The sequence below is a fragment of the Lutra lutra genome, chromosome 14 (assembly GCF_902655055.1).
Source record: "Lutra lutra chromosome 14, mLutLut1.2, whole genome shotgun sequence".
NCBI classification, from domain to species: domain Eukaryota; kingdom Metazoa; phylum Chordata; class Mammalia; order Carnivora; family Mustelidae; genus Lutra; species Lutra lutra.
Window position 1 is genome coordinate 73,329,040 of NC_062291.1, and position 25,479 is coordinate 73,354,518.

At 38.5% G+C, this 25,479-nt stretch overlaps 1 protein-coding gene across 1 annotated transcript in view; it reads left to right on the plus strand.

Moving 5' to 3' along the window:
* Window positions 1–7,906: 7,906 nt before the first annotated feature.
* The window catches only part of TRUB1 (TruB pseudouridine synthase family member 1), a 41,573-nt gene continuing 24,000 nt past the window's right edge, over window positions 7,907–25,479 (plus strand). The window contains exons 1-3 of the mRNA XM_047702802.1: window positions 7,907–8,233; window positions 14,742–14,840; window positions 23,449–23,504. Coding sequence (XP_047558758.1) covers window positions 7,948–8,233; window positions 14,742–14,840; window positions 23,449–23,504 — 441 coding nt within the window. The 5' untranslated portion in view covers window positions 7,907–7,947. The remainder of the gene's footprint in view (window positions 8,234–14,741; window positions 14,841–23,448; window positions 23,505–25,479) is intronic.

Below are 25,479 nucleotides of genomic sequence, written 5' to 3' on the forward strand. Positions count from 1 at the left end.
CTACAGGAGGGATATAACCTTTAGCAGGATAAGCTAAACTAAGTCAATTCAACCATTGACAAGGTGTCACGGTCAATTCACAAACGAGGTATGAACTAGGCTCCCATGTTACAGCTTAAGAAACAGATCAAAGCCCCGAAACATTGAGTATGATCTTAACTGTACTAAGAGGGAATTGCTTTCTTTCCTTTCAGAAATTTTGTAAAGGAGAAGTAAATTTTATTTTGGGGGAGAATGACTAGGGTGTTCATGGTTAATTAGTGTTTGTTCAAAGTAGAGGAGTAGAAGAGGAGGAAAAAAGAACATTTATTGTTGATAGGAGATCTGGATGCAGGTCAGAACTTATTCTTAAGGTTTCTACAATAAAGTTTATAGAGTAAAGAAGGTATAATATATAACATGTAATTCAATGTGAAATAGTAAAAACTAATTTTAGAATGTCATACTCAAGCTTCACTTGTGCTGAAATGTGTCTCCATACCTAAGACTAACCACAAGAATCAAGAAATTTTGGGAACCAGAGCATATCTGCATAATTGAGAAAGTAGGCAGATAGGCCCTTGGCTCCAAAAATGAGAACATATTTTTATTTTCTAACTTAGCCTAAACATTCAGATTTTTTTTTTTAATTGTGGAATATATACCAAATCACAGATTAGGAGGAATGTATACAAACGTTCTCCAGGGACCCCCACCTCTCTACTCCAAAATTGGTTGTACATTTAAAAACCTGTAAAATATTTAAAAGGAAGATCATGATTTTCTAAATTCAATTAAGTAGTGGTAGGAGACATTGAAGCCTTCAGGAGTTTTCAGATAACAAATGACAGTAGGGTAAATTCTTCTTCCTCTGCTAGCTTCTAAGCATAGTCTAGGCTACATAAGGGGCTCTTCATTCAACCTGTTAATGGGAAACATCCATCACCTTTGAGTCCAGCCTTAAAATGGTCCTCAAGTAGATACCATTATTAAATGTTTAAAGAAAACTGAAGTCAAAGAATGACATTTCCCCAGCTTATGATAGCATAGATTAATCAATGAAGACAATTTGTACATTATCTTTGGAATGTGAATATAGAATGGTTTTAAATATTCCAAATCCTCAGAGCCTACTTAAAAACTGATACTGATGATACTTTCTCCAAGCTGTTCATCAATGACCTCATTTGCAGCAGTGGTCACTATGAACGTGATTTTATGTGCCTGTATGTACATATGTATGCTAAACAAATGTATACTAAACATTTGTTGTACAAACGAATGAACAAATGAATGTTCGGCAACATAAAAACAATCAGAACTACTGTATTACTTTGGCAGCAATAAAGATCACATTTGACAAATCCAAGAGTAGCTTATTCTACTGTGTTTGCAATTTACCAACTGTACACAATTACATGTATTTTGTTTACATTAGACTATAAATATTTATTAATGTCATTTGATACAAATTCAATATTTATAATTGTATATATTGGTTTAGTTTAAGAATGTACCTCAATAACATTGTATACATTGTAAGGAATCAATTATGTCCTTTGAATGAATGTTCTGAGAGCTCAGGAGTAATTACAGGGATCTTTTTATGGACCTAAAAAGCAAGGAAATGTCAAATACTTTTACTTTATACATTGTAAAATATTTCTATCATCTCCAGTCTTTCTGTATCATTTCCCCTCTCTTCCACCTCTTTGCCCTTAAAATTTTTCACATGTAGTTAATCTAAACTGCTGTATTGGGGACGTGGGGGCTTGTGGCTTCTCTTTGTGTATTACTGTGAAAATGTGCTTTTTTGATAGAGAGGTCCTGTGAGCCAGCTAATGCGTTGGCAGGTGAACTAGCTTTTACTGCCAAATGAGTCAGCTGAGATGGGAACATTAATTTATTTGAATGGACATGAATTGACAATGCCATAAAGAGGTATTGGTATAGCTTAATGGAACAAACTGTCAGGAAAATGTAGGTTGGGTACAATATGATTGGCAAGCATCAAGAATGTTTTCATGTTCACAAATATCTCCCTTTCCTAATCTGGACTGTTGTCTCTTGGATTCCTCCATTGAATTGCAAATACCCTTCTGCTATCATCAGGTGTTAATATTAGATTAAAATTGCTGATATTCAGAAGTTTTGACCTACATAAGTAGTACTTCGATTTGATTCAAAATCATACCTTCTTAGGGATAGTTTATGAGATTACCTTGTTATTGAACTAAGAAGAGAGGATAAGAAATTTCTGAGACAGGGAAAGATTTAGAGTATGAAGTATTGCCTTCATTGTTAAGTTGGCTGTGTTATCAGGACCCATGACACCCTCCTCATTCTAGACATAATGATTCCATTATTGCTTCCAAGATTCTGTCTTATATGGCTATTTTATATTCATGTAAATTTTATAGTGTACTCATGTAAGGCTCGATGTAGACTGAAATCCTCCAAACTTGTTCATTCTGGTTGATTCCAAACCATGTTTTCTAGGACTTGGCCCTAAAAATTGGTTTTTAGGATCTAGAATTTAATGTTCATCTCTGTAAAAATAATTGCAATTCAACTTAGTTCTCTAGCCTCTACAATCTGGTTAGTGGTTACTGAATACTGGTTAAGTTTATGGACTTTGGAGTCAGGCAAACCTGGATTTTACTTGTTGGTTGTTGTAACTTTGACAAGCTGCTTACTCATCTTGAACTTCAACTGACTCATCTTTGTATGCCACTCAGATTCCTCAGAGTCATTAGATTAGTTACATGTGCATTAGATGAATTGTTGTGCTAATTCTGCACATTCCAAAGAAAAGACTAGTCCTTGACTGGTTCCCAGGAGAGAACGTCTCACTCCTTAGCATATCTTGCCTGAAAAGAATGTTTTAGGATGCCCGAGGTTTTGGGTTACACTCTATCAGGTGGGCAATATAGTTTATGTGAACAAGATGACTTAGGGCAAATGTCTGTTCTTGTATGCCTGAGGTCCTGGACCACATGTTAATTTGTTTTCTGGAAGCTGGAGACTGAATGGCTAAGGTCAGTGATGCACATCCCGTATGCCTATGTGACAGATCACCGACCCAAACCTTGGATGCCACGGCAAGGGAGAGCTTCTCTGGCCGACAACACTTCACACATGTTGTCACATTTTATGACTTGGAAAAGTAAGGACTGTCCTTGTGATCCCACTAGGAGATGATAACTGGAAGCTTGTGCCTGGTTTCTCTTGGTGCCTTCATTCTAAATGCCTTTTACTTTTGTTGATTTGGATCCATATCCTTTCACTGTAATAAATGGTGACCATAAGTATTATAGCTTTCTTGAATTCTCTAGACAGTCCATTCTGAGGTTGGTTTTAGGGGCCCCCACACATCTGTTTATGCTCTGCTAGCAATATATCCTGAGTCAAGTGCTCTAACCTCATTTAATTTCATTTTCTCACCAGTAAATGGGGACGATAATAATTATAGTAGCTACTTTGTCATGAAGTTTCGGGACCCAGCCTATACTTTATTTTCTCCACAAGCATTACTTGAGAGTTACCATAGAAATTCCAGGAAAATGTAAAGTGCCAGCACATAACATATATATTTTTTCAACAAAAGTTCTCTTAAGCAGTCTCTTTTGCAAGTTCTCCTATCTTCCCTCTCCCCTGGTCCCAAGATACCATTTCTGGATTAGGAGATCTAACCTCAACTAGTGCAGAAATGTCTTTTTCCAAACTCAGGAGAATGGACCTCATTCTCCTCTTATCAGTGGCTGACTATGCCCATTTTCATCCCCAAATCATCTCCTTGATGGAGAAGTCAGGCCAAAATGGAGCTTTGCTTGAGCTTTTTCACCTGATTGGCCTCAAGCAGTAAACTGATCTTTCTTGGTCATCTTTAATAGTTCAGTTTTGTTTTCTTTTAATATCTCTGGAATTTTTTCTTTTTTTTCCTATCCCCAAACCTTTTAGACTTTAACTTTTCCTTCCTACATGTTTGTGATATTATCTATGCCTCCTTTAAAAATTTTTTTGGCTTAATTAAAAATTTTACATTATTGCCACTATTTTCCCTTAATTATGGAACTTATGATCAAAATTAAAACATTAAAAATATTTATACCTTAGAAAATTAAACTCTTTTAGAAGTCTAACTCTCAAGAAACCACAGATGTGTTTCCTTTAAATAACCTGGTTCACAGCAGAGGTTCTTATGTAACCACTGGCTTCTTTAATTACCTTCCCTATGAGGATAATTTCCTTCTCTATTAAGATAATTTGAAATGGCAGGGACAGAAGATTTTTTTGGTGGGGGAGAGTTTTTTAGGTCTCTCAAATTTCATGTAATGAAACATGCCCATCTGTTCTCTGAACTTTAAAAAAATATATATGACTTTCTCAAGGTCATGGTAGAGATTTGAGAATCTCCAGCATTCTCTTCTTCATTGTCAGGAACACCCTTTTGTGCTCCAGTTTTAAAATGAGGGTCTTACATTATATGGTTTAGATGTTCACATCAAGCACTATTTTCTTTTAAAATTTAATTTAATTTACTTATTTGAGAGAGAGACAGAGAGAGAGAGAACATGCATGAGTGTGAGGCAGAGGGAGAAGGAGAAGCTGACTTCCTGCTGAGCAGGGGGTCCAGACCAGGGCTGCATCCAAGGACCTCAGATCATGACCTGAGCTGAAGGTAGAAGCTTAACCGACTGAGCCACCCAGGCGCCCCCAAGCACTATTTTCTATGCTTCTACTGTCTATAGGAAGTTGTACAGATGAGCAACAATTGGAGAAGACTTTATAAAGAACAGTTTTCCCAGGCATATATGCCTATGGCAAGGATCAAAGAAGTGCCCCAAGAATGCCTCCGTTGTGGAGACTATGACAGGTTTGGCATCAAACCCAAGAGGATTATCAATTTTTAGGTCTCATTAATTAACAATCCTGGAGGCGACTGGGTAGCTGAGGGCAGCACGGAAGCTGGTCTAGAAAGTTGGCGTTTTTTTATATAGCATGAAGTGATCATATTCTCTCTTTGCACCAGTTCTGTACACACACAGAAATGGAAACAAAAGCATTGAGGCTGCACTTGGAAGATACCTCATTATTTTATGTATTCAGCACTCTGCTTTTCTGGAAACTGTCATTAATTGCCCTGTATTTACATGGTTTCTGCTGGAGTGGCCATGTTTATTGATTCAGTTATTCAACAACTATTTATTGGGTGCTATGTGTGACACTCTTCCAGACCCTGGAGACATAGCCATGAATAAGATATACAAAAAATTTCTTATGGAGCTTGCATTCTGATGGGAGGAAATAAGACATTAAATGAAATAAGTAAATATTTGGTATGTCACATAAAACGTGCTATGGAGAAAAAGCAAGCAAGAAAGTGAAAAAAGATGAAGGGACAAAGTGAGAGAAGCCCTATGTTCCGTAGGTGGCCAAGACAGACTTCATCCAGGATATTTTTGGAGTTAGATCAAAACAGGATGGTTTAAACCCAGACTGTGGAATGAGGAGTAGGGAAAAAAAAAAAAAAGCCTGTTAGAAGCAAAAGAGAAGCACGAAGACGCAAGAGAGTAGCAGAAAAAGAGAATGTGGGTGGAGAGAGAGAGAGCCTGAGAGAGAACTTCTCAGGTTCTACATAACATTCCAGTATACGTCTGATAAATCCTTTTATAAAAATCCTTCTTCCATTTTAAACTGGATCAGTTTCTGTCACTCCCAACCAAAGAATCCTAACTCATACACATAATAAGTAAGATAACTTGTAAATTCAAGGCTTGCTTTATGTGGGAGATGTTGGTTACCTCAGAAAATTGGAGCTCGATGCTTCTGATGCCAAGAGTACAGATTTGGTAACAGAGTAGAATGAATTTTGCTGTTCCCTAGCATTCCAGAAATAAAATGTGCAAGAAATATCCATTTTTCTGGAGCTTTTTCAAATTTTTATTTATATCTAGTTAGTTGACGTATACGGTAAAATCGGTGGCAGGTGTAGGATTTAGTGATTTTTCACTTCCGTAAGATACCCAGGGCTCTTCTGTTTTTCTTTTAATCGAATTAACTCTGACTCTGCACTGGCACTGTGGAAAACTCAAATTGGAAGCATTATATTTCACCTCTATTTCTCTCCCACTGCTCCCTCCATCCTGGAGTCACAAAATAATTAGGGAAGCTTACTGATGTCTAGACCCCTGGGGAAAGGCTCTCTAATCTCCAAGTTGCTATTGTTCAATCCTGCTTTAAACTTTCTCTTAAAGTCCCTGGCTCTCTGCTTCTCACCAAGAGGAGAGCACAGAAATCTGTATTGAGGCTAAAGGATGCTTTCCTTCACAGGGTGCACTCCTCCCTTCTGAAGTTGTGTCACCTTCCTGGAAAAGGAAAAATCTTGAAGCAGGCTCCAGTATCCACTCAGGTAACCATGGGACCTGCAAATCATTCACTTTCTCTCTTTATTCTCAAAATAATTCTATTCTCTTCTGGCCTCCCACACACTCCCATACACAATATTTTCACTTAGCTTAGACTTTTAGAATAGACCATAAGAGTCCGTGACTTCCACTTCCAATTCAGCTTCCCACCTTGCGAAAACTCCCCAAAGATTTTTTTTGGTCTTTCTTATTATGCTCTAATATACATAACATAAAATTTTCAATTTTAACCATTTTTAAGTGTATGTTTCTGTGGCATTAAGTACATTTACATTGTTGTGTACCCTAAAGATTTAATGAGAATCTGGCGATCTGACTGAAATGGGGAAGGATGAAAATATAGAAATAAATTCTATATTTGAAACACTGCTCATTTGAAACATCATGTATTTGTTGAATGAATGGGGCAAGTTCCATAATTCATAATTTTGAGCAGCAGAAAGGCATCAGCAGTATAGTAGGTTTTAAAGTGCAAGAGGATGATGAAGAGAAAGCTTGGCTGTAAGGAAACTTGGTGAAACAATGAAGACAAACTTTACCTGTCTCACTCATAACATCATTTAATATATCTGAAGCGAAGTAAAATGAAGACTTTTTCTCCACTATGCCTTGTGCCAGGATCAGAACAATGTTCCTGAGTGTTGATGGGGGCATAAATAACTTCCACAGAGAAAGTCTCAAATCAAAAGTAAAGTTTAATATTATGAATTGCAATAATGCTTTTTGGTATCTAAGCAATGGTTTACTAAGGGATGCAATCCACAGAAGAGTTAGTATTAAAAAAATTTTTTTAAGTATTAAAAATCTTAAACTTTTTAAGAATTACAGTTGGGGTCGTAGGGCATGGGGTGGACAGGAACGAATTCAAAATACGCTCAAGTGATTTACATTGGCTTGGCTTACAAGTTTCTTTTGGGAATTTGAAGAACTTGTATCCATTTATTCATTCCGAAATATTTAGTTAAGCGCCTACTATGTGTGAGGCACTGGGATACAGCAGTGAACAGGTACTTTCCTTTATTTAAAGAGCCTACATTTAGGTGTACTGGAATTCTGAGTCGTGAATCCAAGGGCACGATAAATCGAATGATGCAGTGAACCGAGGAACCACGATTCTTCAAAAACCTCAGCAAAATCGGTATTTTAAATTTTCTGTTTTTGGAAGCTGGATCCTCTTAGTTCCGGAAAGAGGGGACGGTGGGCAGGTGGGATGTAAAGAGATTGCCCGTCCAATATATACACAGATTTCGTGTTTGGGTTCAGCAGTTTAGGACTGGAATTCCAAATTACACCTGCAGTACAGAACTAACCCGACCTAAGAGGCAGACAGGATTACAGAAGAAGCACTAATTTATCAGAGCCCCCAGAGGGTACAGCCATCTCAGCCTACCGCAGAAGGCCATGAACTACAACTCCCAAACGCCCTTGCCACCGCCAGCCCGACTTCGAAGTATGGGAAAGATGGAGGGACGCGGGGCGCTCTCCTGTTGCGTCATTAGAGTGCGACTCCAGATACAAAACAGGTCTGGGCTACAAAAGTATGGCAGCTGCTGAGGCGGCGGTGGTATCGTCGTCGTCTTTGGAAACAGACAGAGCCCTGGTCCCTGAAACTGCCGGAACAGCCGCAGCAACGGCCGCCACCCCACCAGCGACGGCTGCAGCTGCGGCCGTTGCAGCCGCTGCCAGAACCGGATCCGAAGCCAGGGTCTCCAAGGCCGCTTTGGCTACTAAGCTGCTGTCCCTGAGCGGCGTGTTCGCCGTGCACAAGCCCAAAGGGCCCACTTCAGCCGAGCTGCTGAATCGGCTGAAGGAGAAGCTGCTAGCAGGTACTGCAGCCTGGGTGGGGACCAGGCTGAGGCGGTCACCGCGAGAGCGGAAACCGCCGAGAGCCAATGGGCTTTTTTGCGCGCCGGGTGGCTCGAGAAGTAAAAGGAGGGGAAAGGGAGGATGACCATTGAATTAGCTCTGGACAGAAATCTGGGGCATCTCGGGCTTGGACTTGCCCTGACGTGAACTCCTGTAGCCTAGTTGACAGTTTTCGTCTCCAGGGAAGAACAAAACTCAAAACCCCCACGCTTAACACAAATAAACCCCTTCCCTTGGGCAGACAAACTAATATTCTGTAATTTGATCGCCCAGGAGACTTTTGTTTGGCTCACGTTGATAAACCCCTCCTAAAGGATGCACTGGCTCTCTACCCCCAAAGTTGAAGTCTTAAAAACAGTTTGGGGATGCAGATATTACTTGATTAACCAAGAATTTAATGCCCTGGTTTTCACAGAGTGGGCATAGGAATTATTTAGAGTTCCTTGTACAAATACAGATCCCGGATCTCTGCCCTCCCAGAGATTGTGATTTTGAGGTTCTGAGGTATTTTTAAGGAAACTTTTTAAAACTATTCCTCCACGTGGTTCTGGCGTAAGTGGCCTTTGGACGACATTTTGAGGAACACTAAGTATAATTTAAGAGCATTCTTTTTTGTTTCTTCATGTACACTGGGAGCATATTAGAAGAGCCTGGAGGATATCTCAATTCATCTTCCCAGTAGATTATTTCGGACGGTGACATCAAGGAACCTTAGATTTATTGGACACCTACAATAAGCCAGATGTAGTTTATAGAGACGGGAAGATGAAAAATCCTGTCTTTTCTCTTAACTGAGCTCATAGCATAGACATTTCTGCAGACTTTGATGATAAAACTGTTTAGCTGTGTATTCAGGGCTCTCCTGAATTTGACCCTGGCCTGTCTTTCCATTAAAAATACAGTACAGGAACTTTTCTCCTCCCCCCTCCACCTTCTTCTTTTTAAGATTTATTTAGTTTAGAGGGAGAGAGTGCACACAGGCAGGGCAAAGAGGCAGAAGGAGAGGGAGAGACTCTCAAGCAGACTACCCCACTGAGCATGGAGCCCAAAGAGGGGGGCTTGATTATATAACCCTGAGATCATGACCTGAGTCCAAATCAAGAGTTAGTTGCTTAACTGACTGAGCCACCCAGGTGCTGCAGGAACTTTCTTTTTAACATTGTTTAGTGTGTCTTGGCAAACTTTATTATACTTTTTTAAAATGCAAAAACAAATAATTCTGCTGGGAATTTGTTAATTAAAATTGACACAATATGGATTCAAATGTTTAATGGCATTAATGTTTAATACGTACACTCTTGTAGATGTTTAATCCCAGTGTTATATCTACTCATTCTTTTTTATACTTCCCTTATACTTTGTTGCCTGTAAGAATGGGGCATATAGGGATGTTGAAGGAAGGAATTGCATTAAGAACAAGCTTTGTGGTGTCGTTTGTGTGTAGTTGTTTCCTACACACAATTGCTTTCATTGGGCCTGATTTATTAGCTGAACTATGGTTTTTTTGATTCTCAAGGTAATTTCATTGGGCCTGATTTATTAGCTGAACTATGGTTTTTTTGATTCTCAAGGTAATGATTACCATTCTTCCTCTCAGACAGGTTTCTGATGGAATCAAAGCCATATCCTGGCCTTCTGGTTAATCTGCCTCCAAGAGTCCAAGAGTTGGAGTTTCTTGTTGAAACTGGGTTAAAACATTGTTTCAAGACTGTTGCTAGCCATCTTCTAGAAGCCCCTCGCTCAGATGTAGATATTCTCATTACTCCATTTCTATATTGCTTTGATTGGTCTAATTCTATATTTCTGTTAGCTAGACCATGCTACCTGAGAGGGTTCTAAAAGATACACATTTCAAGGCAGCACGTTCTGTTGCCGGCCAGGTTTGACACCCACTGATTCAGGCCACCGTTAATGGCCATAGCCTCTATTAACACTTCTGGCCTTTCCCTGTATTGATTCATGTTATACTGAAATCCTTGCTCTTCTTTGTCTTCTTTCTGAATCCTTCAAGGCCCAAAACATCAGAATTTTATAGCTAGAAAAGACCTTAAGAGATATTCTTCCATCAATGTTACCAATAGGATGAATCAAATTCCAAGATAGTAGACAGGCGTGTCTTCGAACTTGAAAGGGGTAAATTTGGACGCAAAGGAAAGAAGCAGGTTTGTGGGCCTTCGTATTCTAAGGAGTGTCAGGTTGAAAAATACAGAGAGTTCTCCAGAAGTTTTCTATAAATTTATGGATGAGAGGCCCATAATGAATTACAAGTGAAAGGTGAAAGGTTTGAAGCCTGGGCCTGTTCTTAGGGGTTTGTGCTAAAGCAGGCTGATTCCATGTAATCAGAGAGTGCCATGAGGACTGTGTTCCAGACAGATGGTGTTCTGTAATTATGCAGTCAGGCCAGGCAACCCAGCATATCATTTTGGACATCTATTCTGGCTTCTCCATTATTGCTCTGCTTTCCTTCTTTTCTCTGTCCTCTCTTTTCGTTTCTTTTGCTCTATTTTTTATCTTCACCATGTCAGTGGTTGTAGGGAAGTTTGGTGGGTTTGGGAGATGTAGATCAGTACAGCTGTTCTTTCCCTTCTCATTTGAAGTCCAGTAGCCAAAGTTCTGTCTGTGTATTGATATATATATAACAATTATAATGATAGTAATAATAATAACAACTTATTGTCAGAGTGCCATGTAGTTTCCAAAGCACTTTCAGATAACATTATTTCAATTTATCTTTATAATAGGAAGATGAGATGGCCCAGGTTGATGTTTTCTTTTTTTAAATCTAAATGCTTCAGAGTTTGAGACAATTTAACTGGTACCTACTTCCCACATAACCCCCCCCCCCTTTTTTAAATTACCATATAATTTATTATTTGTTTCAGGGGTACAGGTCTGTGATTCATCGGTCTTACACAATTCACAGTGCTCACCATAGCACATACTCTCCCCGGTGTCCATCACCCAGCCAATCCATTCCTCTGCCTCCACTCTAGCAACCCTCAGTTTGTTTCCTGAGATTAAGAGTCTCTTATGGTTTGTTTCCCTCTCTGGTTTCTTATTGTTTCATTTTTTCCTCTCTTCCCCTATGATCCTCTGCCTTGTTTCTCAAACTCCACACATCAGTGAGATCATATGATAATTGTCTTTCTCTGATTGACTTATTTCGCTTAGCATAAACCCTCTAGTTCTATTCATGTCATTGCAGATGGCAAGATTTCATTTTTGATGGCTGCATAATATTCCTATGTGTGTATATGTGTGTGTGTGTGTGTGTGTGTGTGTGTATAGGTATATATATATATATACCACATCTTCTTTATCCATTCATTTGTTGATGGACATCTAGGCTCTTTCCATAGTTTGGCTATTGTGGACACTGCTGCTGTAAATATTGGAGTGCACATGCCCCTTCGGATCACTACATTTGTATCTTTGCGGTAAATACCCAGTAGTGCAAATGCTAAGTCATAGGGTAGCTCTATTTTCAACTTTTGAGGAGCCCCCATGCTGTTTTCCAGAGTGGCTGCACCAGCTTGCATTCCTACCAACTGTGTAGGACAGCTTGTCTTTCTCCACATCCTCGCCAACATCTATCTGTCATTTCCTGACTTGTTAATTTTAGCCATCCTGACTGGTGTGAGTTGATATCTCACTGTGGTTTTGATTTGTATTTCCCTGATGCCATGTGATGTTGAGCACTTTTTCATGTGTCTGTTAGCCATTTGGATGTCTTTGCAGAAATGTCTGTTCATGTCTTCTGCCCATTTCTTGATTGGATTATTTGTTCTTTGGGTGTTGAGTTTGATCAGTTCTTTATAGATTTTAGATACTAGCCCTTTGTCTGATATGTCATTTGCAAATACCGTCTCCCATTCTTTCGGTTTTCTTTTGGTTTTGTCGACTGTTTCCTTTGCTGTGCAAAAGCTATTTTTTTAAAATTTTTAAATTTTTTATAAGCATATAATGTGTTTTTTACCCAGGGGTACAGGTCTGTGAATCGCCAGGTTTACACATTTCACAGCACTCACCATAGCACATACCCTCCCCAATGTCCATAACCCCACCACCCTCTCCCTCCCCCCCTCCGCCCAGCAACCCTCAGCCTGTTTTGTGAGATTGGGTCTTTTATGGTTTGTCTCCCTCCCGATCCCATCTTCTTTCATTTTTTTTCTTTTCCTACCCCCCAAACCCCCACGTTGCATCTCCACTTCCTCATATCAGGGAGATCATATGATAATTGTCTTTCTCCGATTGACTTATTTTGCTAAGCATAATACCTTCTAGTTCCATCCACATCGTCACAAATGGCAAGATTTCATTTCTTTTGATGGCTGCATAGTATTCCATTGTGTGTGTGTGTGTGTGTGTGTGTGTGTGTGTGTGTATATATATATACCACATCTTTTTTATCCATTCATCTGTTGATGGACATTTAGGTTCTTTCCATAGTTTGGCTATTGTGGACATTGCTGCTATAAACATTCAGGTGCATGTGCCCCTTCGGAGCACCACGTTTGTATCTTTAGGGTATATACCCAGTAGTGCAATCGCTGAGTCATAGGGTAGCTCTATTTTCAGCTTTTTGAGGAACCTCCATGCTGTTTTCTGGAGTGGTTGCACCAGCTTGCATTCCCACCAACAGTGTAGGAACGTTCCCCTTTCTCTGCATCCTCACCAGCATCTGTCATTTCCTGACTTGTTAATTTTAGCCATTCTGACGGGTGTGAGGTGGTATCTCATTGTGGTTTTGATTTGCATTTCCCTGATGCCGAGTGATGTGGAACATTTTTTCATGTGTCTGTTGGCCATCTGGATGTCTTCTTTGCAGAAATGTCTGCTCATATCCTCTGCCCATTTCTTGATTGGATTATTTGTTCTTTGGGTGTTGAGTTTGCTAAGCTCTTTATAGATTTTGGATACTAGCCCTTTATCTGATATGTCGTTTGCAAATATCTTCTCCCATTCTGTCAGTTGTCTTTTGTTTTTGTTAACTGTTTCCTTTGCTGTGTAAAAGCTTTTGATCTTGATGAAATCCCAATAGTTCATTTTTGCCCTTGCTTCCCTTGCCTTTGGCAATGTTCCTAGGAAGAAGTTGCTGAGGCTGAGGTCAAAGAGGTTGCTGCCTGTGTTCTCCTTAAGGATTTTGATGGATTCCTTTCTCACATTGAGGTCCTTCATCCATTTTGAGTCTGTTTTCGTGTGTGGTGTAAGGAAATGGTCCAATTTCATTTTTCTGCATGTGGCTGTCCAATTTTCCCAGCACCATTTGTTGAAGAGGCTGTCTTTTTTCCATTGGATGTTCCTTCCTGCTTTGTCGAAGATTAGTTGACCATAGAGTTGAGGGTCTATTTCTGGGCTCTCTATTCCATTCCATTGATCTATGTGTCTGTTTTTGTGCCAGTACCATACTGTCTTGATGATGACAGCTTTGTAGTAGTGTTTGAAGTCTGGAATTGTGATGCCTCCAGCTTTGCTTTTCTTTTTCAACATTTCTCTGACTATTCAGGGTTTTTTCTGGTTCCAAATTTTAGGATTATTTGTTCCATTTCTGTGAAAAAGTTGATGGTATTTTGATAGGGATTGCATTAAATGTGTAGATTGCTCTAGGTAGCATAGACATTTTCAATATTTGTTCTTCCAATCCATGAGCATGGAACGTTTTTCCATTTCTTTGTGTCTTCCTCAGTTTCTTTCATGAGTACTTTGTAGTTTTCTGAGTACAGATTGTCTTTTTGGTTAGGTTTATTCCTAGGTATCTTATGGTTTTGGGTGCAATTGTAAATGGGATTGACTCCTTCATTTCTCTTTCTTCTATCTTCTTGTTGGTATATAGAAATGCAAATGATTTCTGTGCACTGATTTTATAGACTGCCACTTTACTGAATTCCTGTATGAGCTCTAGCAGTTTTGGGGCCACATAACCTTTGTTAAGATTAGCTTCTTGAAGGAATTGAGGGTTTTGATTTGGAGAGAAGGGCAACAAAAATAGATACTTTTGGAACTTAGTGTTCTTAGAAGTAGCCCTTTGAAAGGTATTCCTGACATTAGGTAGCTGGGGGTACCAGCAAAGAATGCCAGGAAACGAGAGAATTAGAAATGAAATCAAGAACTTCTAAAACCACCGGCCTATATAAAAACTGACTTCTTTTCATCATTTAAGAGTCCACTACTGGGAATTTATTATGTTTTTCAGGGTTAGCCTGGATATTTGCTCACATTAAAAAAATATTTCTAGAAAGTGAATTCTAGTTTCTACACAACTAATTTTGTAATACTATTTCTTCATAATTTAGGGAGTGTCTGTACATTTTTAAGTCTGTTCTTTGCTAATAGTGTTATCATCTCAATCTGTTAAGTTTGTACAATCCTTTTTGTTTTGAATACTCCATCCATCTTTCCCCCATATTTCTGGAGCTCTTACTTCGTTTGTCTTTCTAATTGCCATTTCTCATCCAATTACTCTCATAGAAGCTGGAATGCCTTCTCCAGAATGGACCAAAAGGAAAAAGCAAACTTTGAAAATTGGACATGGAGGCACGCTAGACAGTGCAGCCCGAGGAGTTCTGGGTAAGAGATACGAATGGAAGTTTGATGTAACTACCACTTATTATAGAAAGAAATACTGACTGAGAACAGGTAAAGCCAGGCCATTTTCAGTCTTTGGAGTATTTCAGATCTACTGGATTTATAATGCCATCTTTTAAAGAAGCCCTTAAAAGGTACAAGCTATACAAAGCTATTAGAAATAGCCACTTTTGTGTGTGGATGGGACTTTAAGACAAGATTTGCATCTGTGAAGCAAAGCGTTAACTTAGCGGGCCTGAAATTGCTGTTTAGAAAGGCCTGCTTGCAAGTCTTGCCCTTGGCAGGCATCTGGGAACTTGGGTTCTGAGAGTATTCCCACCCCACCTGTTCAGTAAGCGTGGCTTGCCGTGTGCCTCAGCTATTGGTGTGAACAGTGTGGTGTGTGCCGAACACCTGCTTTCCTTTTAGGAGTCTGGAATTTTGTCCTACCACTTGTGCAGGTGTGTCTGGGTAACTGTCCTCATTCTCTCCAATTAAGAACTTTGGGTTCTGAGTTTCTAATAGGCTTTTCCGAGTAGGAACATTGCACGCGCTTTTTATATGTTGGAGAAAGGAGTAAGCTCAAGGGTCCTCTGTCACAGGAGGAAGAGAGAATAAGGAAACCTGTGTATGGATTTCTCCAGTGTCTTTTTCCCTTTTTGATCCTACAGTGTAATGGTACTATGTCACTGTAGTGAGTCTTAGCCATGTATGAATCTTCCAGTGTGGAGTGTCCTGTTGGGGATTCTAACAAAGTATTTGGCCTTTTTTGGGTTTTTTTTGTGCTTATCTCAGATTTTATCTCTGAGGATCAGCTCTTTTGAGAACGTGGGGCTTATGGTTCCTGAGAGGAAGTCACACTTTCTGTTGGAGATATAGTGAACATTATTGCTTATGGAGGCAGATTGGTGGAATTGATTGACAGAAGAAAAAATCACTTATCCCTTTCCCTTTTTACTCTTTTTTTTTTTTTTTTTTTTTATGCCTCTGGTAGAGGCATAAAAAGTTTACAGACTGCTAAAGTGTGTGTCCACAGGCTACACTATGTTTTACAAACTTTTGGTATAAGTCTATCCATCGTCACAGAAATACATATGTTGGGATTCCTGTCTCCACATCTTAGAAACAGAGTTCTGTAGGACAATACTTACTTTTTTACATGGTCTGGTGTTTTGTATTTTATTCTATTTCATTTTCCTTTTAAATGTTGATATCCACTAAATTGATTTCATGATGCACTAATGGGTTGTGATTCACAGTTTATAAAATACTCTGCTATGGTGTCCAGTCCATTTTATTGGAGCCAAAAAATTAGGTACAAACAGCAAACCTGATCTAAGCTATCCAAAGGAAATGAATGTTTATTTAGAAGAAAAGAATAAAGTTTTTGTGAAGAAAATTCCATTTTTTAAGAAAGTTAGAAACAATATATGATTTTGCATTTTAAAAAATTACAGTTTTTATTTAATTCATTTGGAAAAATATCTTTACTGAGGGTGTAAGTAGATTTAAAAAAACACAAGGAAATCCATTTTCCTGAGTTCAAGAACTTGAATAGGCAAATCTGACCACTTAAAGTTACTGTTTCTTACCGTAACTAATGATATCATTTAATGAGCAGTGTATTATGTGTGAAGTCTTCAGCTTGGGGCATACATAAGTTATATACTTTAGCCCTCGTAAGGTTGGTGTTATGATTCCTCATTTTACAGAAGAAGAAATGAAGACCCTGAGAGAGAGAGCATTTTCATAGTTTGTGGCAGAGTCAGGATTCTGAGCCAGATCTGCTCAGTTCCAAAGCTTCTGCCCTAACCTGGCATGGCAGATACTTGGGCCTCCTGTTCTCCTGCTACGCCCATTGCAGGGTTACCTAGCACTCACAGTGTTCTTTGCAGCTGGTCCTAAAAGTGGCTTCACGGTTTTTATCAGTTCAGCACTCCTTGAGTTGAAGGCTATTCATTGTAACCATTCTGTTCTACTGTTTTCCAAGGCACAGCACCTAAAATATGAGAAGAGACACAATGCAGTCTGCTGTTTATTTATGAATAGACCAACTGTATTAGTTTCTGGTGGTTTTTACTCATTTGTATGCAGAAAATAGTGATATTCAAGGCAGTGAATAAATAAGTTTATTTTTCACCCTAAAGCTAAGGGATCTTGTTGAAATTTCCATTTCAATATTATGAAAGGCTGGCATTTGGCTAAGATTTGTATGAATGGAAGAAATTGTATTGGAAATAATTTCCTATTTGGAGGCTTAATTTATATTTGATCATCCAGGAACTTTTATGATGATATAATCCATGCATGTATCAAATTAACTTTATTCTAATACCTGTATTTCCCAATGAGGAATAAAAAAAAAAGTAGCCATTTAGTCACAGAATAAAGGGTATTCATTGTTTAAATTAGCAATTCTGGAGACTTAGAAGTTGATTTTTGTTGTGTGGTGGAATAAACACTGGTTCTAACCATCATGAGCTTGTGAACTAGCTGCTTTATTTACTAAGTAAACACAGAAAATCTGGGAAAAATCTGTAACCTCTCTAAGTCTCCATTTGTTTAATCTCTTGAAAGGGGTAAGTAACATCTACCATAATTTTCAGCAGATTTATTGAAATATCATATGAAATATCTATAACCTATGAATATATGCTATACTCTGTCAAGTGCTTTATAAAGGTCTTTTTTTTTTCCCCCATAAAACTGGACCTGTGTGAAAAAATACACTTTTACTTTCAACATGTAGACTGTTTTTGCTGGGCTTTTTTTTCCCTTTGTAATATTAATGGTACAGATTTAAGAATTAATTTATAATGTAAGATATAATCTGAAATTTGGGTTTATAATTCTACTAACCTATATTATATATAATATATATGACTTATATAATTCTATAAAGAGGACTTGCAAGATTCTTAAAAATCTTGTGGTAAGTAGAATAATGGCCCCTTAAATATGCCTATGTCATAACCTCCAGAATCTAAGAATGTTCTATCACAATCTATGTTAAGTTTTATTGCAAGGGGGAATTGAGGTTGCTAATGAGCTGCTAAAGAGATTATCTTGGAATATGCAGGTGGATCCAGTATAATCACAAGGGTCTTTAAAAGTGGAAGAGGAGCCAGAAGAGAGAGATGTGGATGCAGTGGTTGGAGTGATGTGATTACTGGCTTTTAATGAGGAAGTGAGTCACTGAGCCAAGTAATGTCGGCCCCCAAGCCCTCCGTGTTAGAAAAGGCAAGGAACCTCCTATAGGAAGGCTCTAGAGAGATTCTTCCATAGGGCCTTCAGAAAAGACTGCAGCCACGTAGATGCCCTGATTTTTAGCTTAGTAAAACTCATTTCAGACTTCTGATCTCCAGAACTATAGGATAATGAGTTTGTTAAACTACTAAGTTGGTAATTTGTTACAGCAGCAATAGGAAACGAATATATCCATTTATTATAAATCACCTGAAATGGATTCTCAGTTTCTCTCACTTTAAAAATTATTATTTTGTGGGGGGCGCCTGGGTGGCTTAGTAGGTTAAATGTCTGCCTTCAGTCCAGGTCATGATCCCAGGATCCTGGGAGCCAGTCCTTGCTCAGTAGGGAGCCTGCTTCTCTTTCTGCCACTCGCCCTGCTTGTGCTCTCTCTGTGACAAATAAGTAAACTCCTTTTAAAAAATTACATTTTTTTAAACTTCAGAGTTTATAAAATTACTGAAAAATATTAGAAAATATAAAAAAACAATAGAGGTAAAAATTATTTTCCACCTTCAGCAATAGTCATCGACATTTTTGCTATATTTTCTCCTAGCTTTATATCTATGCAAAATTTTTAAGTTGAGTTTTTTTTTTTTTTAAAGATTTTTATTTATTTATTTGATAGAGAGAGATCACAAGTAGGCGGAGAGGCAGGCAGAGAGAGAGGGGGAAGCAGGCTCCCTGCTGAACAGAGAGCCCAATGCGGGGCTTGATCCCAGGACCCTGAGATCATGACCTGAGCCGAAGGCAGAGGCTTAACCAACTGAGCCACCCAGGCGCCCCTAAGTTGAGCTTTTTTATTGTATGTACATCTGTATCCTTTTTTAAAATTTAACTTAACATCATTTATGTTAACTCTCAGTAAAGATTTTTTTTAACTTTATTGAAGAATAATTGATAAATATAATTGTGTATATTTAAAGTATTGAAATCATGCCAAGTATATTCTCTAACCACAGTAGTATGAAACTAAGAAATCAATTCCAGTAGGAAAGCTAAAAAACTCACAAATATGTAGACGTTAACACACTTTGAACAACCAGTGGGTCAAAGGGAAATCAAAGAATATCTTGAAATAAGTGAAAACAGAAATACAACATACCAAAATTTATGGGGTGCAGGAAAAGCAGTTCTAAGAGGGAAGTAAACATTATTTTTAAGGGCAACATAACATTCTGTCGTATCAGTAAAAAAAACAATTATTTAGGGGCGCCTGAGTGGTTCAGTGGGTTAAAGCCTCTGCCTTTAGCTCAGGTCATGATCTCAGGGTCCTGGGATCAGGGCCCACATCGGGCTCTCTGCTCAGCGGGGAGCCTGCTTCCCCTTCTCTCTCTGCCCGTGAGTTTTCACGTCCGAGAGACCACCAAGAAGCCAACACGGATGCAATCACAGGAGGGTTTATTTAACAAGCTTCAGCTTGGGCCCAAGTATACCCGACACAGCGGAATAGGGACTTGGACCCTGAGCTTAGTTCAGGCAAGGGTATGTATGGGTTCCTGTTACTAAAGCAGGGTGGGGATTTCTGGAACCAAAGCAGGGTGGGGCTTCCTGTTACTAAAGCAGGGTGGGGGTCTCTGCAACTAAAGCAGGTTGGGGGTCCTTAGAACTAAAGTAAAGTAGGGGAAAGTTCAGCCCTTGGGCACAGGGGTCTGAGATGGCTGTACTTATGCTAAGGCTAAACCTGAGGTGGGATGGCCTTAATTTTTCTCGGCCTCCACATTTCCCCCTCTCAGAGGAACCTAAGGAAGGACCCAGTCATGGGTCCAGGCTGGTCTCAGCAACAAGGTCCGGTGGTTGGTATTGCTGTCTGAGTACCATGAGCTGACCCGTACTGTCTCTGTCTTTGACAAAAGATGCTAATCTATTGATAATGCAGGGCCCGAAGGTAAGGAGGAGAAGGAGGTTAATGAGGGTTACTTTTTATTCCCCGTACTGGTGTAAGAAGAGGCCATAGTATAAGTAACATTAGTGGGGTACGTGAGAGCGGCGCAGTCTCAGCTTTAGGGATTGTCCTTGTCCAGCTGGCTCTTTCATTGTGGAACAAAGTTCTTGAGAACGGCGTGTGGGTCAGCTGGCCGGATGTGGGTGTAGTGGACCCAGGGAGTAATCCCGTCGACCTTGAGAGCGGCAGGAGCGGTCAGGATCACGATGTAGGGTCCCTTCCAGCAAACAAGTTTTCCACTTGGCGGCAGCGCACCGAAACCAAGTCCTCGGGTTGGTAAGGATGTGGGTCCAGCTCCTCCTCTGTCTCAGTGTGGGCAGTTAGGATCTCTGCTCAGGGAGCCTGTTTCCCCCTCTCTCTGCCTGCCTCTCTGTCTACTTGTGATCTCTCTCTGTCAAAATAAATAAATAAAATTTGAAAAAAAAACCCAAAAAATGAATTATTTAACCATTTCCCTATATGTGATTGTTCATCTTAGTAGAGTGTTATTAGTAGGACAGATTTTATGAGGAACATCTTTATGAATAAAACTCCTTTTGGTTTTGGATTTTTAAGATTGGTTTCTAGAAGTGGAAAGATACAGGTCTTTTAAGATGGTTGCACGGGTGTTAGAGAATTAGGTAAATGGCAATAGAAACTTTGATCTGCAAAAGCTTTGGAATTACATGTGTCATACTCTTGCCTGTTCCGAAGTGGCTCTCCTCATTTAAAAAAGTCTATATGATTTGTGAATACAATACTAGGACATTTGGATAGGTTTGGAGATAGTGGATTTTTTTTACAGAGAGACATTTGAGCACAGAAAAAATTGGGGAGATGGAGAAAGAGAGTAGTCACTGTGAGACAGTGCTTGGCAAACCCGTTATTCATTCATTTTCCCAGTTCTTCCCACTTTTCAAACTGTTTTGTCTTCTTCTTTAGTATTAGAAATCCTACTGAGCTTTCCAGATTTGGCTGAAATGCTCTCTCCTACATGGATAGCCTGCCCACTTGTGCTTTTATATTGCTAATGTAAAGCTTCATTCTAGTCTAACCTTAACTCACAGAAGGGCTGAAACCAGGTCTTACTTATTTCTGTGCCTGTATCAGTACTGAATAAAATGTGGAACGATTGAATGAGAAAAAGCTGAGTAAAAATTCTGTCCAGTAAACTGTCCTTTGAATGAACAGCCACTGGTTGGCTGTGCCTCAACCCCAGATAATCTTTCTGTGTACCGCTCTTGCAGTAGTCTTCCTAGAACTCTGCTTTCACTGATCAGCTAACTTCAGCAGGCCTTAGTTTTCTTGGATATAAAATGAGAAGGTTAAGCCGGATAACTTTAAAATGCCTTCTTGTTTCAAATTCTGTCATTTTGGATCACTGACCTAGCAGAGAAATCAGCGTTTCAACCACGATAAAGTCAAACACGTCAGCCTGTTCTAAGACACCTGCACTCTGGTTGATAAATCCACTGTGCTCATTCTTGTATCAGAATTTGTGCAATGTGTTCCTTTTTTAGAACATGCTTCACTCCTTTCTGTATGTTCAAATTCTGAACATCTTTTAAGGCGTTTCTCAAGCTGTGTTTGAAATGCTTGAATGAAGCATTATCTGGCCTCTTGAGCGGTTTAGAGTACTGTGTTCTTTGACCTCCTACAGCATTTATTCTGTGTTTGTTTGGACTCTTCCTCACATACTGTCTTATTGCTATTTAGTGTTGTTCACTCATTAATTCATGCACCTTTTTTTTTTTTTTTTTGGCGTGCTTGCAGTTTCCCTTACCTGTATTTTTTTTTCCCCATGAGGTTATAAACTCTTTCAAAGTCAGGAAATGTTCTGTTCCATTAAAAATACTGTTCTTGGGACTGTGTGCTTAGTAGCTGCTCCAGAAATATTGACTGGGGATTCTTGAGTGGAAAAATTGCATTGGATGTTTGTTATTACTATATAAAGCTTTTTCCTGGACTGAGGCAGCTATCATTGGAAGAGTACAATGCTCCACATAGGACACTAAAGGCAGACAATTGTTTTTATCTTAGTCTTTGAGCTAATATGACTCTTATCATAGAAGCTCAGGGAGGGTTTGGGATGATTTTATGTTGGGGTTGAGATTAGACCTGGGTTTCGAAGGATGGATTTTGAACACTAGAGAGTTGGTACTGTAGGCATTTGGACCCCATTGAGGATTGCTTGGGGGGGCTTGTAGTGTGCAGTACAGGTAATCAGAAATGGTTATAAAATGGTGTGAACTGGAAGAGGAAGGGATAGATTGTAGAACAGTCAGGCTGGTAGTGGTTTAGGTAATTTAGGCTTATGGCATTGGGAAGAAAGCCTAGATAAGTAAGGTGGCAGAAGGATCAAAAGGAAGGGAGGGGGTCTTCTGTTAGTCTGGTCTGAATTTTGACCACCATATACTAGTTGTTAGATGTTGGGCAAAGTTCTTAGTCTCTATCTGTCTCAGTTTCCTCACCTATAAAATAGGGATAATTGTATTATTTTTTAGGGTTGTTATAAGGGTTAAATGAACTAATGAATGGAAAGCATTTAGAGTGGAATTTGATACATGGTAAACTCAATGAATGATATATGCTATAAATATTCATGATAATACTTTTAGCTGGTCAATCATTTCTTTTTGTTTTTTCTTGTAATTCTGAATCATGGTGTTTATACTATGTTCTTTTACAAAATTATATCCATTAATGAGAAATACTTCAATTCTTATAAAAATTTGCTTTCTGTTAAGTGGAGAAATAATTGTAAACTTATCCTTCTCTCCTGGTGAAATGTGTTGTCATAAGGATAAATAATGTTCGAAATTGAAGAGATAGGTGGGGCATTATTGTACTTAACACATGATGTATGTGAACATACATTGTCCAGGCTCGTATTTTACCTTGTATTCTTCTTTGTGTTTGGTTGATCTGTTACGTTTCTGTTTTCTTGATCGTATACTGCTGGACACTAATCATTTTTAAATGGTTCATTACTTATGATAATGGCTTTTGCTTGGTTTGATAATGAACTCTATCAGAAGACTTTATCATACTATGGTTAAAGCGTATCATGTGTTTTTCACTGATCCACATATAAAATTCCAATGAGTCCTCTGAGATTGTTCTAAAACTTTTCATTATGTAATTGTCTGGATTGAGGTTTCTATCATGTTTAACACTTTGAGAGGAAAAAAAAAGGTTTTTTTACATCCTTACCCTTACATCCTTACCCTTTACATACCCTTACATCCTCTCTTCAGAATTTCTAAATTGCATGACAAGTTCAACTGATTGGAATAATAGGAACCCTCTAGTAAGGCTAAATATATGTTCTTTCCAACTTTATGTTACATGTGCCAGGAAATTATGACCCAAATATGTAGTTATTTCGAAAATCTAGTTTTTAGAATAGAGTGTTATAATATTTCTTTCTTTGATTTATAGTGGTTGGAATTGGAAGGGGAACAAAAATGTTGACCAGTATGTTGTCAGGGTCCAAGGTAAGAAAATTGGAATACTTTTTTTTTTCTCTTGAATGTTTTTCTTAATGACCTATATTTTGGATTTTAATCAATTAAAAATTATGCACATTGCATTTACAGGTGTTATTCCTGAGTATTAATTGTGTTTGTCATGATAGTTGAGATTGAAAATATTGAGACTATAAATTGGAAATGCTTCAACAAATTGATTTATAGAAGCAAAAACTCTGCAGTGCTTATCATTTTAAAAATTATATTGTTTTTTATATATTTCTTAGATGAAAGAGGACTTACAGATCATAAATTCTATGGGCAGATTTTTTTAAACCTTGGAATTTTTATAGAAACAATACCATTAAAAAAAGAAGAAGAAACAATACCATTTTGTAACCCATACACTTTTACATCAAAAGACCTGCTCTGTTCACTGGTTATAAAATGTTTACCAATACAAGTGAGGCTTCTTTAGGATGATAAGTTACATCATTCGTCTGTAAGGGTAACCTTGGCTGAATCAAAAAGCACTTTTTGAGGCACTTACGGAGAGAGAGGAAGGTTTATGCTGGTGCAGGGAGAGCTGTAAATCTTTGGATAGCTTCAGGCAGTGAGTGAGAACCCTCTTGCAAAACAGCAGGTAGAAGAAGCATTGAAACAGAGGTCAGTGTGTCAAAGGGGTTAACCTCTCTGGACCTCTCAGTTTTTCTTTAGGAAGAATGATTTGATCCCCTCTAGGGTCTCTTGCGGCTCTAAAGGAGACAAGCATAGCTGAATTCTAATTGGGAGTGTAGTGGTGGTTCTAATAGTTGCAGCGAGGGACCAGCGAAAATGCCTGTGCAGGGAAGATTAATGAGCCGCTAGGTAGAGAATTTCAGCAAGTTCCTGGACTAACTTTTTATTTGTTTTGAAACCCTTCCTCTAAGTGGGGTATGAATAGTTGGTAAAGTGAACTTGTCTAAATTGTTTCTTAAAATACGTGTGTGTGTATGTGTGTGTGTGTGTGTGTGTGTGTGTGTATGATCAAAGACCATTAAAAAAAAATTTCCCCTTATTGCAGACTAAGGACTTTTGTAAAATATAATTTTAAATGCTATGACAACATCAGATTGCTAAATAAGTTTCTAAATAGTCTCATTTTTCTGAGCTTATCTCATTGCGGGTGCTGGCTCATGGAGCACACTTTGAGTGGCAGTGGTCTAAGTAAGTTTTTCTTAAAATAAAAAGCCCTTGAGAACATACTGTCTTTGACGTCCCATTTTAGTTATCAACTGGAATAGAAACCTTTATCTTTCAGTTGGAAAGGATCTTAATACTTTAGATAAATGGAAAAGTTTCAGTGTCTTGCTGCATAATCTTTAAAATGTTGGTGTTGAAAAATCACAGAATACAAGAATTGTGTTAGAATGGCAGAGTTTGATGTGTTTTGCTAAATTTACATTGTGCTTAAATACTTACACATGGCATTTAGAATTTGTCTCTGATACAGGGTTTTGCCATTTGCTTAATATTTGTTTCTTTTTAATATTTCTTCTTCCAAAGTACAGTGGTTCCATTGATGCAGAATTATGGATGATTTTTATTTTCTTTTTTCACATTATTTAGTATTTTCTAAAATCTTTACAATGAACAATTACTTTTATAATAATAACAAAAAGATATGTTTGCATTAAGGATTTGTTCTTTTACTCCAAGATAAAAGATGTTGCATTCATTGGAATATTCATTATTCACCTCTCACCTCCTCCCCAGACCACAAATACGACACACGATTGAAAGGTTTTACATATAAATTCCAGGCACATTTCCAGAAATATGACCGGAAATGTAAATACATCATTGGCTGTGGTTTAAGCTTTATTTATCACGAACCATTTTGGTATTCAGCTCGGGAAGCTGAATGTCATACAGTGAAATCACTGATCCTCAGATGACTGTATCCTAAAGAGAAAATCCCAGGTGCATCTTATTACAGAAACCTAGTTCTTGGCTGCTTCAC